The sequence below is a fragment of the Ostrea edulis genome, chromosome 2 (assembly GCF_947568905.1).
Source record: "Ostrea edulis chromosome 2, xbOstEdul1.1, whole genome shotgun sequence".
NCBI lineage: Eukaryota > Metazoa > Mollusca > Bivalvia > Ostreida > Ostreidae > Ostrea > Ostrea edulis.
Window position 1 is genome coordinate 8207051 of NC_079165.1, and position 17751 is coordinate 8224801.

Sequence of the window (17751 nt, forward strand, 5' to 3'; positions counted from 1 at the left end):
TGGGGCCACAATAGGGGATCAAAGTTTTACATGAGAATAAATAGGGAAAATCTTCTCAAGAACCACTTAGCCAGATGAGCTGAGATTTACATGAAAGCTTTCTGACAAAGTGCAGATTCAAGTTTGTTCCAGTCATGGCTCCCAGGGGGGTAGGATGAGGCCACAATAGGATATCAAACTTTTACATACTAATATGTAGAAAAAAATCTTTAAATCTTCTCAAGATCCATTGGGCCAAAAAAGTTTACATTAGTATGAAAGCTTCCTGACATAGTGCAGTTTCAAGTTTGTAGAAATCATGGCCCCGGGGGTAGGATGGGGCCACAATTGGGGATCAAAGTTTTACATGCAAACATACAATGTATAGGGAAAATCTTCTCAAGAACCACTGGACCAGGAAAGTAGAAATTTACATGAAAGCTTCCTGACATAGTGCAGATTCAAGTTTGTTAAAATCATGGTCCCATGGGGTAGGATGGGGCCACAATAGGGGATCAAAGTTTTACATAGAAATATATAGGGAGAAAATCTCTAAAACTCTTCTTCTCAATAACCCCTGGACTAGGAAAGTACAAATTTACATGAAAGCTTTCTGACATAATGCAGATTCAAGTTTGTTGAAATCATGGCCCCCGGGGATATGATGAGCCACAATAGGGGATCAAAGTTTTAAATACAAATAATATATAGGGAAAATCATTAAAAATCTTTTGATGAAGAATTACTGTACCAGTAAAGTTTACATTTACATGAAAGCTTGCTGACATAGTGCATATTTAGTTTTGTTAAAATCATGGCCGCCAGGGATAGGATGGGACCACAATAGGAGGTCTAATATATAGAGAAAATTTTTGAAATTCTTTTTCTAAAAGAACCATTGAGCCAAAGAAGTTTACATTTATATGAAAGCTTCCTGACAAACAGTTGTAGTGCAGATTCAAGTTTATAAAAATCATGGCTTCTGGGGGTAGGTTGGGGTCACAATAGGGATAGTTTTACATGTGAATATATATGGTTTATTTTATATAAAATCTGTCTCATTTTAATTCATTATTTTAATTCTTTAGGGTGGAGGAAGCTGTTCAAGTAGATGACAATATGATGCCATGTGTGGAACTTCTTAAGAAGAAAATTTCTTAAGTGTATTTTCATGAATCTGAGAATCTCGTTTTATTACAGTCACTGTGGAGATTAATGTAGCCAGTTAATTATAGTTGACTACATTGTATGTTTTAAGATTCATCATGAAATTAAGACAGTAGTGACAAGTGAATAAAATGACCTTGATAAACAGGTGACCTTGATAAACAGGTGCTATCAATTTTGATCATGTATACTTGTGTCCTGGAAGCATGTATTGTACTTTCCATGTTGAAAATTGAAAGATTGGAATGGATTTGCTTTGCTTTAGTACTTGACTAGTTGAATTTGTCCGAAATTAAAATGTGACCATAGACCATTGAAGCATGTACTCACCTCGTTAAAAATCAAAAGAATGAAATGTAAATTTTTTTAGTACTTGATTAGTTAAATTTGTCAGAAATTAAAATGTGACCATTGAAGTATGTACTTTCCTTGTGAAAAATCGAAAGAATGGACTGTAATTTGTTTTAGTACTTGTGTTGTTAGATTGTCAGAAATTAAAATGTGACCATAAACCGTTGTTATGTATTTCACCTGGTGCAAGATGCCACAAAAATGGTTTTAGAAGTCTTCATTACACGGAATTTTGAATTGACATGTCTTTACCAGGTAAAAGGTTACTGCATACACAACTGAAATTGACAAGACAAAACAGCAACAGTTGGTTGAGCCTGCATGATTAAGGATTTTTCTTTGTGGCTCTGGGTGAAGTGTCTCCAGACCCCAGTTTCTCAAATAGGTTGGTGGAAGCAGGAATATGACTTCCACACGAAAACTTGCACTGTTGTCTAATAGGGGAAAGCACAGTGCAATATAAATGTTAAGAAGTATTTGTTTTTTTAGCAGCACTTACCATAATACATTGATCTGTATACAAATAGTCAAACTTTGGGGGGGGGATTAGATATCGAAGGGTTTTTAATTTTAACTCACTTTGACATATCCATGGTATTCGAGATACTGAAGTTTTCAACTGTATATTGTAAAGCGCCAAATTAATTTAAACGCTAGTACTTGAAGGTATCAATGATTATGTCAAGTTATCATTAATTCACTTTTGCGGGCAATGATTGATGCTGCATCAATTGAATTATTGCGGGTAATAATCGAATTATCAAATTAGTTATTATTCAGGTCAATTGTTTGCGCGCATGAATTCAATCACGGCTCTTGTCTAATTTATGCACACATCAAAATGATCGTTGGGGAGGAGGATGTAAATGCTTCGAACTTCATCTTTCCTACTGAATGAGAATTGTGTGCATATTTACATGTAGATGTGCACATGACTCCAGAATGAGGCTTAAATGCACTCCCTGTCGGGTCTTATGGGCCATGGTACTCGGGTGACCGTTAAGGCCTGTAGGCCTCTTGTTACTAGAAATGATGTGTACATTTTGATTAGATAGAACAGTTCTTTAACAGTGTCAAAATTCTCGGGTAAAATAGCTATAATACGACCTGTAATGAAATCTCGAGCACTGTTCATTCAAGTATTTAAGTCATAAAATTTTTATATACATTAGATAAAACAATACTGTCGTCTAGGATCCATCACTCAAGCTGGAGAAAGGGATAACAATGGCTGTGCATATCATCGTAGTTCTGTCATTTGTTGCAGTTGGTAAGATTTTTTGTGTGTGTTCTGAAACAACATGGTTTAATTGATACGTTTTCAGTGGACACTTCAGAGAAAATGATACTTGTTCGTCACCAGAAATCCGTGGAATTTTCTGGCAGTTTTCCACTCATTTTATTTAGACGTTAAAACTAGCACTGATGTAGTTTGAAACTGATTTTTAAAAAAAAAAAATGTAACCTTGATCAAGGTTTATTTATTTATTCCTTTTTTTTTTTAATGAAAAGACAATGGTCTTAAGGTACATTTGATCGTCCACACATGTAATTCAACTGCTGAACTTTGTTTAATTTCATTTTTATATGTGTCAATTAACTTATTCTCGTCATAATATTATACAATTATGTGACAAAATGTTCTTAATATTAATTTAGCACTATACTAGAAAAACAAAACATTAAAATGCTTCTGAATTAGAAAATAGATTTAACATGCAGGGCCGTAAATTAACCTTCAATTTGGAGGAGGCAGGAAATTAGGCGGGGGTCTGGGGGCCGCTCAGGCCCCCAGACGCTGAGCACATTTTGTGCACACTGAACACGTTTCGTGCAAAATCCTTGATTTTAGGGCCTTCTAAGATGTTACTTGACTAACTCATTCTAAAAGAAAGATTTGGAATGCTTTTTAAGGGAAGTATCATGTTCTTAGTTATTGGAAACAACATAAATTCTAATGAACTTTAAATTTTAATTTTTTTTGGCTCAAAAGTTGGAGGAGGCAGCTGCCTCCTCTGCCTCCATGTAATTTACGGCCCTGACATGATTGCACAGGTCAGTCGGCAGTGCTAAACGCCACTCTCATCACACTGTACAGATGCATCATTTAACTAATGGATTCCATTTAGGTGCAACACGTTCCCCTTTACGTTGCGCATCAAATATCGTTCATAATCCCTTTCTAAGCATTTGGCTTCATTCTGAAAATACTGAACAGATCTTCTCAAAATTTGGCATAAAGTCGCCGTAGTTTTGGGGTTTAGGTTCTAGTGTAGCGCTACATACATAGAGTGTTTATTGCATGTAACAAATGGGAAGCCCCCCCCCCCCCCCCTCAAAATTCGTGAGTGTTACACCCTGCTGGATTTATCTGAAGTTGTGGAGTAAGGCCCCAGGGAGGGACTACATGGTATTTATATACTGAAATGCATCACTTACATGTAAATCTTTATTCATTTGCTGTGCATGGGAGCCTCTACCAAAATTTATTGTCCCTAGATTCTAGGGGGATATGATGTTTAAAATTCGTCTTCATCGGTTTCAGAAAGTTAAAGACATTATTCCTAGGGTGGATAATGTGGAGGAGGAGGGGGGGGGGGGGGGTAGGTGAGGACAATGAAAAATTGGGAATTATCTTTTGACATTTGATCGATAGTTCAACGATTGTTACTCTATCACACATCGACCTGTAAAATTTGATATTGCTAAGGTAACGCTCGAGGTCCTCTACGATTATCTAAACGTGTCTCCCCTTCACCGTGGATAATGTTAGACTTGCATATCACGACTCGGAGGGATTGAAAAAGCTTGCATTTACAAACATTTAACATGGTATTGTATAAAATGTAATTTCGTTGGGGTTTTTTTCTTCCTTCGAACGAAGTTCAAGGCTACAGTCAACAATAAGTTTGAGTCTAAGTTCAAGGTCATAGCAGTACTAAGTTCAAGGTCATAGTCAGCGGTAAGTTTGACTTTTTTGTGGACAGTGTGTAAATAAAGCCGTGTGTCCTTTTTGTACTAGTGTAGAAGAGGTCTTCAAGCACCAATCCAAAGGTCAAAGTTAAACTCGGTAAAAGCTGGAAAGTGATGCGGTCATTTGACGGAGATGTGGGATGGAAAAAAAAAAGGAGTAAGAATCTCAATAATTTAGTGATCCAAAGGCAAATGATTAGTACCCGATGCAGAGAAACTATATTTTTTACTAGTTTACTAGAGGTCGGAGTAAGTCAAACAAAGGTTTGTCGGTGGTATGGAGTCCGTGATATATACATGTAAGTTGCATGTTAGTTTGATAATTAGTCTCATGTGAGACATAGCAAGGCAAATATGAAAGACTGCTGCAATGTCTTAAAGAGCATTGAAGAAGTCTACGAATTCAATGGTGAAAAATTAAGTCCCAAAATTCTATAGACAACGGTGGGTTTATACAAATGGATACTAGTATACCACAAAGAAAAGAGTCCATTAAAAGTGTACATTGAGAATATATGATACCCCCCCCCCCCCACACACACACACACAAATTCTTCTGTAACCAACTTAATTTTGCATTATTTACAAATCTTTACTTTAAAAATCATGACCCAAAAATGAAATCCTTCAAATTCGTCTTGTTATAAATCATAAAAAATGAAATCCTTCAAATAGGTGGTGTTATAAGTCAAGTGCATTTTGTGCACCAATGGCCGATTTACATCGTTGTTCAAATAATAGAAAATACTATGTACTAACAGAGCAACATCCTTCTTGATTTACCTCTCTGGGGATTATTCCTGTATCGTTAGAACGCATGTTTTTGGCAGAACTAGTATACATAAATTATTTTGTACTTTAAGAACGTTTGGTACATGCGTTCTGGTATACATCCTTTGGTAAATATTGTCTTTGGCATATTTATGCGTGAAAAATCATGTACATTTCATTTTACCAGAATTAAATTTGTTATTGAAGTATCCTTAAGAATTGTTTACTCACCTAATCAAAAACTTATCAACTCGACATTAACACCCCTTCAGATATTATTGGGTGGGAACTACACTTAACAGTCATTAAATTTATAACCTTTCATAAAAGTCTCCCGAGACAAATGAAAATTTACAGACACAGGTAAATACTTAGTAGTTTTCGTACAGAAGCTGTAAATCATCACGTAAATATTCCTATTCATTGTTACCATGTTTGGTTACTAAGGCTGATGCAAAGACCATTAATTCATGCGATGGTAGAAACACATTCCTAACTTACGTAACTACGTCTAAACTTATAGTGACTGTACATAATATCTACTGATATTAAAAAGAAACAAAGAAAAAGTTAACAAGAAATGAAAGAAAAAGGACCAAAAAAAATTAGTATAGTAAATGCATTAATTTTCAAATCAAACTAATATTCTGATTTCGTTGTTTTGAAAATTTTGTAGGCGCTCTAGCAGAAGTGCAAATAACGGTGACACCAGTCGTAAATCTTGGACAAGACGAACTGAGCGTTGGATGTCGTTACGTCACAAACGACTCTGCCGTAAGTGACGTGAATTCCATTCAAATATATCGTAACACTTCGGCGGTGCTCGGTTCAGAAGCCTCAAAGACAGTTTCCATTGTTTATGACAGAGGTTCAAATATGGGTCTAATATCATGGCAGGACCCAGGGGTACAGGACAGGGCCAACGTTTCAGGAAATGTTGACTCTCCAGAGTCGTCTCTTCTCCATCTACAGATTCCCGCTAATAACGTTCTCTGCGATGACAGCGCCCTCTATCGATGCACGTTTTCGGTGACAAGATCGGGAACACCTCTTGTCGAATTTATGGATGCTGTCATTACTACAAGAGGTTTGTCTTTGTTTCAGTCATATGAGACCATTTATTACCAGGCTCTTCAACTGCTTTTAAACACGCTTATGGTTGTAAATTAACGTGTAGATTTTTAAAAGCTCGTATTTATCACACGTCAAGTGTAAAAGTACAAAGAATTATGATTTTTGAAAGTTGTTAGTTGTCATAAAACGATTTTCTACTTCTTTGTAGAAGGCCCAGGAGATATTTTATTTTCAAAATCATCATCAACACCAGAACTATTTTCGAATGTCACCCTAAGTTTATACCCAGCAAATACTACAGTTAACCTCATATGCAACGCAACGATTGGTTCGCAACCAGAATCCATGCAACTTTGTTTCAATGATGGTTCGGAAAACAATGGGTTTATTCCATTCAACATGTCCAGCATTATCGACTCCGGTGTTATTTCAAGTGGAAAATGTAACAACCACCGAGTATTTTCCTTCGAATATCATTTGGGAACAAATGACACCGCCACCTTTCTTTGTCTTGTTGGAAGCAACGCAACTTGTGCATTGGGAATTGTGGCGGAAACCTACACAGTCTCATCTGGTACATAACTTAATTCTATTATTATATTTTACTCTATAAGATTTCTTTTAGATTAAATTTTCAACATCTATAACATAATAATGAGTGTTTAAAGGCACAAATTTCTAACATTTTAAATTCACAACTTGGCGCAATTTTATATCGTTTTTCGCAAGCTGAGCGCTGCGTTCTGCAAAATTAAGCAATGCTATTATCACTTAATTTTAGTATTGAATCTTGGAGTCTCTGCACCTAAACCCCATAATAACACACAGACAATTTATAGTCGCTCATACGTACTTAAACAACACATATTTTGTCGTCATCTTTGGCAAATAATTTTATATATACATGTATATGTTACTAGGATGACAATGATATTGCAGCTTTTACATTGGATTCAGAGCAAACAACTAGCGAGAGCACAGTCACCCCGATTAGTACTACACAAGACGGGACTTTGTTTACAACCATAGAACCGGAAACAGATAGCGCAGCCTCGTTCACGTCCACAGAGCCGGAAACAGAGAGCGAAGCCTCGTTCACATCAATAGAACCGGGAACAGATAGCGAGGCCTCGTTCACGTCCACAGAGCCGGAAACAGAGAGCGAAGCCTCGTTCGGTACAACTGAACCGGATGCAGGAAATGGTACTACCTTTGCAACCACAGAATCCGAGACAGAGAATGACACTTTGCTCACTACCATTAAACCCGATACCGACAATGAAACTTCGTTTACAACTGAAACTAATACAGAAAGTGACGTTTTATTCACAAGCAGAGAGACCGACACAGACAGTTATCAGACCGGAATGCCATCCACAGTCACACAACCAGATATGATGTATAACGGAACTTCCACCAACAGCGAACTGGTATCCAATGTGACCGAGCCGAATTTTCCTGAGAATGGGGTGTCAACAACAACGAACGCAGGATTTGCAACGGTTACAGAAACCTCTTCCACGTTCACGGAAAACACACCGACAAACGATATCAATACCACCTCCTCCACACCTATTGTTACCGAAAACAGCACAGCTCACACAACCGCTACTGCCGATTTCTCCAACCCTTCCCAAGCACCTGTTACAACTGATTCTTTTTCTACGCTTACAGACTTAGGTTTCACAGAGGAAGCAACACAAACTGCAATGGCCAGCACAACCCAACCAAGCGTCACTGCGACAGAAACAAGTTCCGGTGGTGTAAGTGATGACATTTTGACGTCTCTGCCTAGCAACACAGTTACAATTCCTCCCAACAGTACTACAGATGTCAGTGATACCAGCACAGGTCCGTCACAGGAAGGTAATTTGCAACATAAAGTCTAAACCGAGACACGAACCCAGGACCTCCGTCATTCCATGCCAGCGCGTCAGTTATCAGCCCAATCCATTTGTTTTGTTTATATTACTTCGAGAATTTTTCACTGATATTGATACGTCATCAGCTGTAGTTGAAGTGGCACGATTTTAGAACTATATGTATGACGCTTAGGACCGTAGTGTTCATTGTAGGGTTCTCTATCGTGTCAACGCTTGGCGCGACACCCGACCTTGGATATAAGGTTCCATCTGATACACGATACACAACAGAAACCTGTAATTTTGTCTGCGATAATAATAGTAGGGGTCTATACCACACCACCCCCGAATAAAAAACACATGTATGGGTTTTTTTATAAGGGGCGGTATTGTATAGACCCCTACTATCATTATTACAGACAAAATTACCGGTTCCTGTGGGTATACCCGCGGCTCTCACTTTTGTATGCCGAGAAGCAGTCGCTAACCGAGTTTTACGTCTTATAGTGGCGGATCCAGAAAACGTATACAGGAGGAGGGGGTTGCGACCCAAGTTTGAACCTTTTCACCCAGAAAAGCCGAAGACCGCATTTAAGAGCTTAAAATTTCGTTTTTCTTTATAGGTAATATTCAAGCAGGGGGGGGGGGGGTGCCATTTTGATCTGACATGCATCGTCGCTAGTCATGCTTACTAAGTCCGGGAGTACCTACCCTACCTCAAACCGCTACGAGTAGCGTGAACGGAGACGATAAGCGCGGTTTGCGTCAATGCATGTATGGAGTGCCAAATGAATGTAAACTCAAATAATTGAAGATATCATTATTCGAGGATAGCATGCGACAATAATTACTAGTAATGTGAATTATTGCGCGCATTAATTGAATTGTTGATAGCATTTATTTTTCTGCTGAATTGATGCGCGCAGAAATTGAATATTTGCTTTCTTCAAATGAATTGTTGGTATTTTCTATGGAGCGCCAAATTAACATAAACTTAAATAATTGGAGATATCTTGAATAATTTGAATATATCATCAATATAATTATTGCACACAATAATTGAATGTATGCTTGCTATAATTGAATTTATGCTCGCTTCAATCGAATTGATGAGAGCAATAGTTGTTTGATGCGCGTCTCTTGCAGTCCAAGAACTTCACTTTACAATGGGGACGCTTGTGGATTATGTTACCGGGTTTACTTATATATAACAAACCAGTCAGTGTAGCTACTGGTGTTTCAGTAGATGTCACCTGACTAAAGCGCTGCATGACATGGTTCGCTAGAGGGTCGGAGTTCCTGTTGACGATAGACTTTTAGATTGTCATTTTAAAGAAAGAAAGCGTGCATGGGTAGCATGAGCATGCGTACAGCAATTCGGCGTAGCGAATCTGTTACTATACCGGCATGGTAGCAAATGAAGATTAATGCTGAATACAATTACTAATAATAGCCGTCATTGCAAGCTGAGTCGCGCACTACAACATTTGTAAAACTTGGATTTTTTTCAATATCTATGTTGTCTGCTTTCAGTATCGTCCACGTCCTCCACCACTTTTTCTGCTTCACTGAGCACGACACTCTCCTCCACTACCCGTGTCTCTGATTCTCCTGGAACGTCCTCTGGTGTGGCATCTACGGAAACCTCCAGCATCCAACAACAATCTCGATCCTCAGCACCGGGTAACAAACACTGAATTCATTATACCTTCATTTCCCTTCGTTTCACCACATGGTCATTTTTCCGCTTTAACACCCCCACCCTTTCATTGTTTGTTTTCAGTTTTATTTTGGAACTGCCATCTATTTTCAGATTCTAATGCTTATCTACTGGTGGTCGTTCTGCTTTTATTGAAGAATTACACAGCTACAAGTACTTAATATCGGTGTCCTAACAATGTGATTAAAAACACCGCGTCAAAATGAAATGGAAAACTATATTTTACCAGCTTTGAGAAATGGGACGCTTTTAAATCCCTTATATACCAAACTGGAAAGGGTTTATGAATTTCTATATTTGAGATTTGTATTGTTATTACATTTAATTATTTATGCAACGCTTTACGCATACAAAACTATAAACCAGATTGCTTACATTCTAATTAATTTATTTTCTGTAACTGCTTTTAAAAATACCAAATGTCGTGTATTTTATATCAATTAAAATTTGAATGACTTTTCATACGTGTTTATTTTTATGGTATCTTTTGTCAATACACGTCACAGATATACCACGATCAGTATTGTCAATACACGTCACAGATCAGTACTGTCAATACACGTCACAGATCAGTATTGACGATACACGTCACAGATATACCACGATCAGTATTGTCAATACACGTCACAGATCAGTATTGTCAATACACGTCACAGATATACCACGATCAGTATTGTCAATACACGTCACAGATATACCACGATCAGTACTGTCAATACACGTCACAGATCAGTATTGTCAATACACGTCACAGATCAGTATTGTCAATACACGTCACAGATCAGTACTGTCAATACACGTCACAGATATACCACGATCAGTACACGTCACAGATATACCACGATCAGTATTGTCAATACACGTCACAGATCAGTATTGTCAATACACGTCACAGATATACCGCGATCAGTACTGTCAATACACGTCACAGATATACCACGATCAGTATTGTCAATACACGTCACAGATATACCACGATCAGTACACGTCACAGATATACCACGATCAGTACTGTCAATACACGTCACAGATCAGTATTGTCAATACACGTCACAGATCAGTACTGTCAATACACGTCACAGATATACCACGATCAGTACACGTCACAGATATACCACGATCAGTATTGTCAATACACGTCACAGATCAGTATTGTCAATACACGTCACAGATATGCCGCGATCAGTACTGTCAATACACGTCACAGATATACCACGATCAGTACTGTCAATACACGTCACAGATATACCACGATCAGTACACGTCACAGATATACCACGATCAGTACTGTCAATACACGTCACAGATCAGTATTGTCAATACACGTCACAGATCAGTACTGTCAATACACGTCACAGATATACCACGATCAGTATTGTCAATACACGTCACAGATATACCGCGATCAGTATTTCAAAATAAACTGAAAGAATACTTTGAATTGATACCGTTTTCTTCATACAGTACCATTTTCATTTATAGCTCATCTGAGCTTTATAATTGCTCATATTTAAGCGTTTATCAACCGAATACGTTCGTCATCACCGACACATTGCAGTGACGGATCCAGGGCCGAGATCATGCCCTGTCCCCCAACTAATATAATTGATTTAAAAAAAAAATAGAACTACGTTCAAAACACCATGCTTTTTCAGGACTCGGTACTTTCAGGATGCTTCGCCCCCTCTCTGCCCTGGACCACCTGGAGGTCTCCAGACAGTCCCAGTCGTCCATTGTAACCCCCTCCCTCCGTTCAGAAATCTTGACCCGCAATTGTCACATAGTACCTTCCAAGAGGGGAGTAATAGAGACACAATGATTTCAAGCATTCATTCATTCATTCTTTATTTCCTCCTAAAGGAGATTTACATACAACAATTATACATTAGAAATAAACATCACATAGATAGTATATAAGACAGAAAAAAATTATATTGTGAATACATGTTATAGGTAAGTTATACCACAGGTACTCGATTTAAAGAAAAATGTTTTCTCACATCGTACGTTAATATACGTATATTATATATGAAAACATACATACATATGCACACATCTATATTTACATATACACGTATATGTTCATATGCATAACCAGTTAATTTGCATCATTGGGCACAGTGTGAAATACGACATTGAGATATCTAGACTGGGCAGTTACTTTGGTTTGCGACTGTTCGCTTAGGTTGAAATTATGTAGCTAAACGAGATAGCATATCTAAAACTTAATCAAAAATCACTAAACCAGATTAAACTTCCATTAAAGTTCCCTTGTATAGTGAAGATTGATCCCAGAGGTCAAGACAGGTCGTAGTAAGATCTTGGATCCGTTTTCGCAAAAAGCAACGTTTCAATCTCATCAATGTGATAGCATCCTCGCGTAATGTAGATTTAAGTTTGTTCAAACCACGACATCCTTTGCCAGGACCATAACTGGTGTTCAACGTTTTATACATGTAAATACTTGTAGGAGTAAGGTGTGTGTGGAGGGGGAAATAGAGCCCCTCGCAATCTTGAATAAACCAAATAAAATATACAAGGTGACTATTGCGGCATAGCGTCCAATAAATACCTTGACTATACGTAACGTAGATCAGGCGAGCATTGCGGTCCAGGGGCGCTTTGTTCTATACCAGCTATAGTGGCGTTTCCCCCATATGGTGGCTTCATGCGGAAGAAAGGCTTTCAACGGAAGCCTTGCTGCACAAAGTGGGATTTTCCCCATAGGATGCTCTGCCATCAATATCTTAATTATTTATCACAACAGGACATATGCATATTAAAAAATCCTTTTTCACACACACACACACACAAAATCTTTATATAAAAATTTTGAAACACTGTTTCCTTTTAAAAGAGAGAGAGAGAGAGAATAGAAATTATAAACACTTCAGAAAATAAGTTTGTCAATTTTCTATTTTGAAAATTGACAAGAAACCCTGTTTCAAACTGATGAACGTCCGCCCCCCCCCCCCCCCCCCTGTAGGGATTTGTCCTGGACACACTGTGAGCTTTATAGCGGCCCTTAAACCCTACCATACACTTAATTTTCCTTCTGGCTATGCAGCGTATGTCCCTGATAGAATTTGAAACTAATCAATCCTACACATGGCCATAGTACTCCAAAATAGTAGGTCACCTTGATCTATATGCACTACAAGCACACACACCCCGTCTCTAATCTATTAGTTTTGATGTGTTCGAGAATATGAATGAGTACCACATTATTTCATCCGCATTACTTTTGAAAATTGGACAGAAGCTCTTAATAAAGAATACAAGATCGACACAATATTTCTTGACTACCAAAAAGCCTTTGACACTGTCCAACAGACGCCTTTTACTTAAAACTGGAAAGTTATGGTATACATGATAATGTACATAGTTGGATAGAAAGCATTTTGACCAACAGAGGTATGAAAGTTTCAGTACGTGGAAAATACTCTAAATGGTGTGAAGTTGACAGTGGAGTACCGCAAGGATCCGTACTCGGGCCGATCTTGTTTTTTACCTATGTGAATGACATTCCAGATATAGTGAATTGCAATCTCAGAATGTTTGCTGATGGCATCAAGATATGGAATAGTGTAAAGACTATAGCAGACAGTCTGCTATAACAGGAAGACCTAGACAAACTGAGTGAATGGTTTAGGAACTGGCTTTTGAAATTCCATGTGGGAAAATGCAAATGTATGCACATTGCTAAAAATACAAATTTGCATATACTGCGACGGACAGTGATGAAAGAAGCGGGTTAGAAGTTATGGTAGATTGATTGAATAGCGTTCAACGTCCCTCTCGAGAACATTTCACTCATATGGAGACGTCACCACTGCCGGTGATGGGCTGCAAAATTCAGGTCTATGCTCGGCGCTTATGACCATTGAGCAGGGAGGGATCTTTATCGTGCCACATCTGCTGTGACACGGGACCTCAGGTTTTGCGATCTCATCCGAAGGACCGCCCCATTTAGTCGCCTCTTACGACAAGCAAGGGGGTACTGAGGCGGATCCTTACGGAAGAAAAAGACATAGGTGTGTGGATAGCTAATGATACGAAACCATCTATACAATGCATCATAGCAGCTAATGTAATCCGATTAATTAAGAAAACATTCACTGAAATTGATATACATGCACCAAGTTTTAGGATCCTCTATAAAACATGCATCCTGCCACACTTAAAGTATAATGTGTACAAGCATGGTCACCTTACTATAGGAAAGACATTAATCATCTTGAAAGAATACAGAGAAAAGCGATCAAAATGGTGAGCGGCTTGAAAAACATTAAATTTAACTATGAAGAACGGCTGAAGATTTTGAAGCTCCAGACACTTGAAAACAAGAGCAAGAGTTGACTTAATAGAAACATACAAAATATTGACCAACAAGGAAAATATGGACTATAATCAATTCTTTACATTTGCCAGTATGGATTCATTACGAGGAAGTTGTTCAAAGACAGATCTAAAATCCGACTCCATCAGATATTTTTTAGTCAATGTGAGGTTAACCAGTGGAATAGACTACCACAAGTAGTGATTGATGCCAAGACCATCCTGGAATTCAAGACCAAACTGGACAAGTTCTTGCTAAAGATGGGCGAATATTAGGCTTACCTAAAATGCCCAATAACCCTTAAGTATAATACTGATGTACGTGTAGTTCATCTAGTAATGGTCATCAACTTTTAAAACCTTGTGACCAGAGTCCACTACTTCTGTGGTAAGTGTGCGCATTACTGCTATACTTTTATTCCACATTTATTCCTAAAATGGCCATGGTATAAGTACAACGTTCTTAACAAGTTATATCAGAACTTACTGTAATGGTTCTTGTGAGTACACAGTACATTCATGTGCTATTATACTTCAAATGTATAGATATGTACCTAAACCGTAAATGTGACCTCACCTATCCTCTTCGTGTATGCTGTCACATAAGGTCCCAATACACCGCCTCCACCTGTCTCTGACTGCTGCCCTTGCTGACACCCAGCTATTCCACCCCAGCTTTAACCTTTCCTGTTCAGTAGTTCTTCTCCATGTTGTTTTTGGCTGGCATGCTTTTCTCCTTCCCTCTGGGTACCATGTACGGTGGTGCAAATCCTGGTGTTCTCCATCCTTAGTACATGGCCAATCCAAATCCACTTCCTGAGAGTTATTATTTCGCTTGCTTTTCTTGTTTTTGTTCTATGATGGAGTTTTTCGTTTGATATTTTCTCTGGCCATCTTATTCTCGTTAATTTTCTCAAGCATCTATTCTGGAAGGTGTCGATCATCTTTTAGTCTCATTCCGTTGTTTTCCATGTCTCACTTCCATACACGAGAACCGACAGGACCAAGCTATTGAATAACTTAAAACTTTTGTGTGGATGGAAACTTTTGATAAGCACCAGATTTTATTGCGCCTTCTAAATTGAGATGTAGCGTTTTCCAGTCTGATGGTGATGTCCTCGTCAGATCCCCCCTTTGATGTTGGCACACCTCCAAGGTAAGTAAATGTTTCTATGTCTTCTAGGTCTTGTCCATCAATCTTCACTGGTTTTCTTATGTCAGAATTGAGTCTCATTACCTTGGTTTTCTTTGTGTCTATCCTGAGGTCAATTCGACTTGCATTTTCATGTAGTCTTCGTGTCTTTTGTTGAATCCTTGGAATTTTGAGGAGAGTAGTGCAAGATCATCTGTGAAGTCTAGATCTTCAAGTTTTGTAGTGAAGATCCACCCTATTCCTGTTGGTTCTCTTTCTGTGGTTCTTTTCATTATGTAGTCGGCGACCAACAAAAACAGGAATCCAGACATTGTGCAACCCTGTTTCACTCCTGTTGTTACCCAGAACCAGTCGGATTCTTCACCATCTTCTAGGACTGCACATTGGAATGACTCATAAAGAAGTTTTACCATTCTGACCAATTTATCTGGGATGTCATATAACTTCATGATGGACCAAAGGCTCTCTCTATGAATGGAATCAAATGCCTTCTCGATATCAAAGTAGTGAACAATGTTGAATTCCATTCGGTACATTGTTCTATTATATTTCGAGGTGTAAATCTCTTCTAAAGCCAGCTTGTTTTTCATACAGTTGTTTTTCCACTCCATCTTCAATCCTTTGTATCACTATTCTGGAGAACACTTTGCTTGGTACAAATAAAAGTGTGATGCCTCTGTAATTATCACATACCGATCTAACGCCTTTCTTTGAAATTTTTACAACAAGGCCTTTATTCCAAACTTTTCCATTCTTTAATTTTTTTTTATAGGCTTGACGATTTCTTCTTTCCTTATGGGACCAGCATCTATCTCTACTTCTTGTTCTTCGCATTCAACTTCTAATGTATGTTCATGTTATGGACGACTTAATATTTCTTGAAAGTGCTCCCTTCACCTGTTCTTTCTTTCATTTAGGCTGCACAAGATCTTACCCTCTTTGTCCTTAATTGTTGTCAGGCCTTTGTTCTCATTACTTAGCACTCTAGTTATCTCGTAGACTGTTTTCACGTGTCCATTACCGACTGCTCATTCTGCTTCAGTAATCAAGTCTTCGGTCCACTTTCTCCTGTCATTCCTCTTGCTGCGCTTTACCTCTCTGTCTTTCATGCTATATTTGCTTCTTAAGTTCCTTTTCAGTCATTCTGATTTGCTGTTTCTAAGTTTGGAGTTTCAATTGTCTCCTTTCCTCTACCAGTTTCCATGACTCTCTGCTTATCCATGGTTTTTGTCCTTTTTCCTTCATCCCAAGTATACTGTCTGCTGTCTGTGTCCTTTTCTCATGTTTTCCCAGATGTCTTCCACACTTTCCCATTCCGCGAGCACTTGGAATCTATTTTTCAGCTCCAATGTGAACGTTTCCCTTTTCTCTGGCTGTTAGAGTTTTGTGACTTCATATTTCATTCTACTTGTTTCTGTACTTGGTTTTTGTTTCTTTATTTTTATTCTGATCTTACTCCGTAACAGTTCAAGAATACTGCTTGCATCAGCTCCTCTCATCGTTCTTGTATGAAAGGTGAAGATAACGAACAGTGATCAATCTCATAACTCCTATAAGCATACAAAATAGATAGTTGAGCAAACACGGACCCCTGGCGGTGGGATCAGGTACCTAGGAGGAGTAAGCATCCCCTGTCGACCGGTCACATCTGCCGTGAGCCCTATATCCTGATCAGGTAAACAGATTTATCCGTAGTCAAAATCAGTGTGCCAAGACCTAACAATCGGTATGAAACAGGTCAGACAGCATTTGACCCAATGGTAGGTTGTATTGACGAACTACATATGTAGATCGTTATAATGACCATAGAATTTGCGAAATGCTGACTTCAATCGAGACTGTTGAAACCCTTGTACCATCAACTTGTTTATCAGTAGCTTGCCTCGATTTAAAAACTAACTATACGCAGAACAAGCTCTTGCGTATCGAATCAGTTGAGAGATATAAACACCACATGCAGGTGATAATGGGATATTGGAGAAGCTGAAATCATCCCGTTTGTCATACAGTTGAGCATCCTATAGTAATAGGAATCGGGCTTATTTTTAGAGTTGTATACAATCTTGCGTACATTAATTTATGGGTTTCCATTCCATCAGGGATTTCTTGGCTTTCTTTGTCAGCATTATTCCCACTCCTTCCTGATGTAATCCATCCTATTTTTTGTTTAGTACATGTACAGCAATAGTTTTCCACTTCGCGGTAAATGTATTTAAGCCCAATGAACACAATAAAAAGCTATGTTTATATGCAGTATGTAATGTGTATATGTAGTAAAATGCAGTGTGTAATATACATATGTAGTAAAATGCAGTGTGTAATATGTATATGCAGTAAACTGCAGTGTCTAATATGTATATGCA

At 38.2% G+C, this 17751-nt stretch overlaps 3 protein-coding genes across 3 annotated transcripts in view; 2 read left to right on the forward strand and 1 right to left on the reverse strand.

Moving 5' to 3' along the window:
• The window catches only part of LOC125679442 (PR domain zinc finger protein 10-like), a 43130-nt gene extending 41472 nt beyond the window's left edge, over positions 1-1658 (forward strand). The window contains exon 22 of the mRNA XM_056157519.1: positions 1068-1658. Within this exon, the coding sequence (XP_056013494.1) occupies positions 1068-1140 (73 nt within the window). The 3' untranslated portion in view covers positions 1141-1658. The remainder of the gene's footprint in view (positions 1-1067) is intronic.
• Positions 1659-5913: 4255 nt separating this feature from the next.
• LOC125678648 (mucin-3A-like) lies at positions 5914-10244 on the forward strand (the record flags this gene model as incomplete). The annotated part of the gene is made up of 5 exons (XM_056156648.1): positions 5914-6328; positions 6524-6889; positions 7273-8181; positions 9711-9860; positions 9991-10244. Coding segments are annotated over 5 exons (1908 nt in total), but the record flags the coding sequence as incomplete, so codon positions are not given.
• A 5245-nt stretch (positions 10245-15489) lies between these two features.
• On the reverse strand, positions 15490-15999 carry LOC130052233 (uncharacterized). The gene has a single exon (XM_056156649.1). It carries the CDS (start codon positions 15997-15999, stop codon positions 15490-15492), a length of 510 nt encoding a protein of 169 aa, XP_056012624.1.
• Between the last annotated feature and the right edge of the window lie 1752 nt (positions 16000-17751).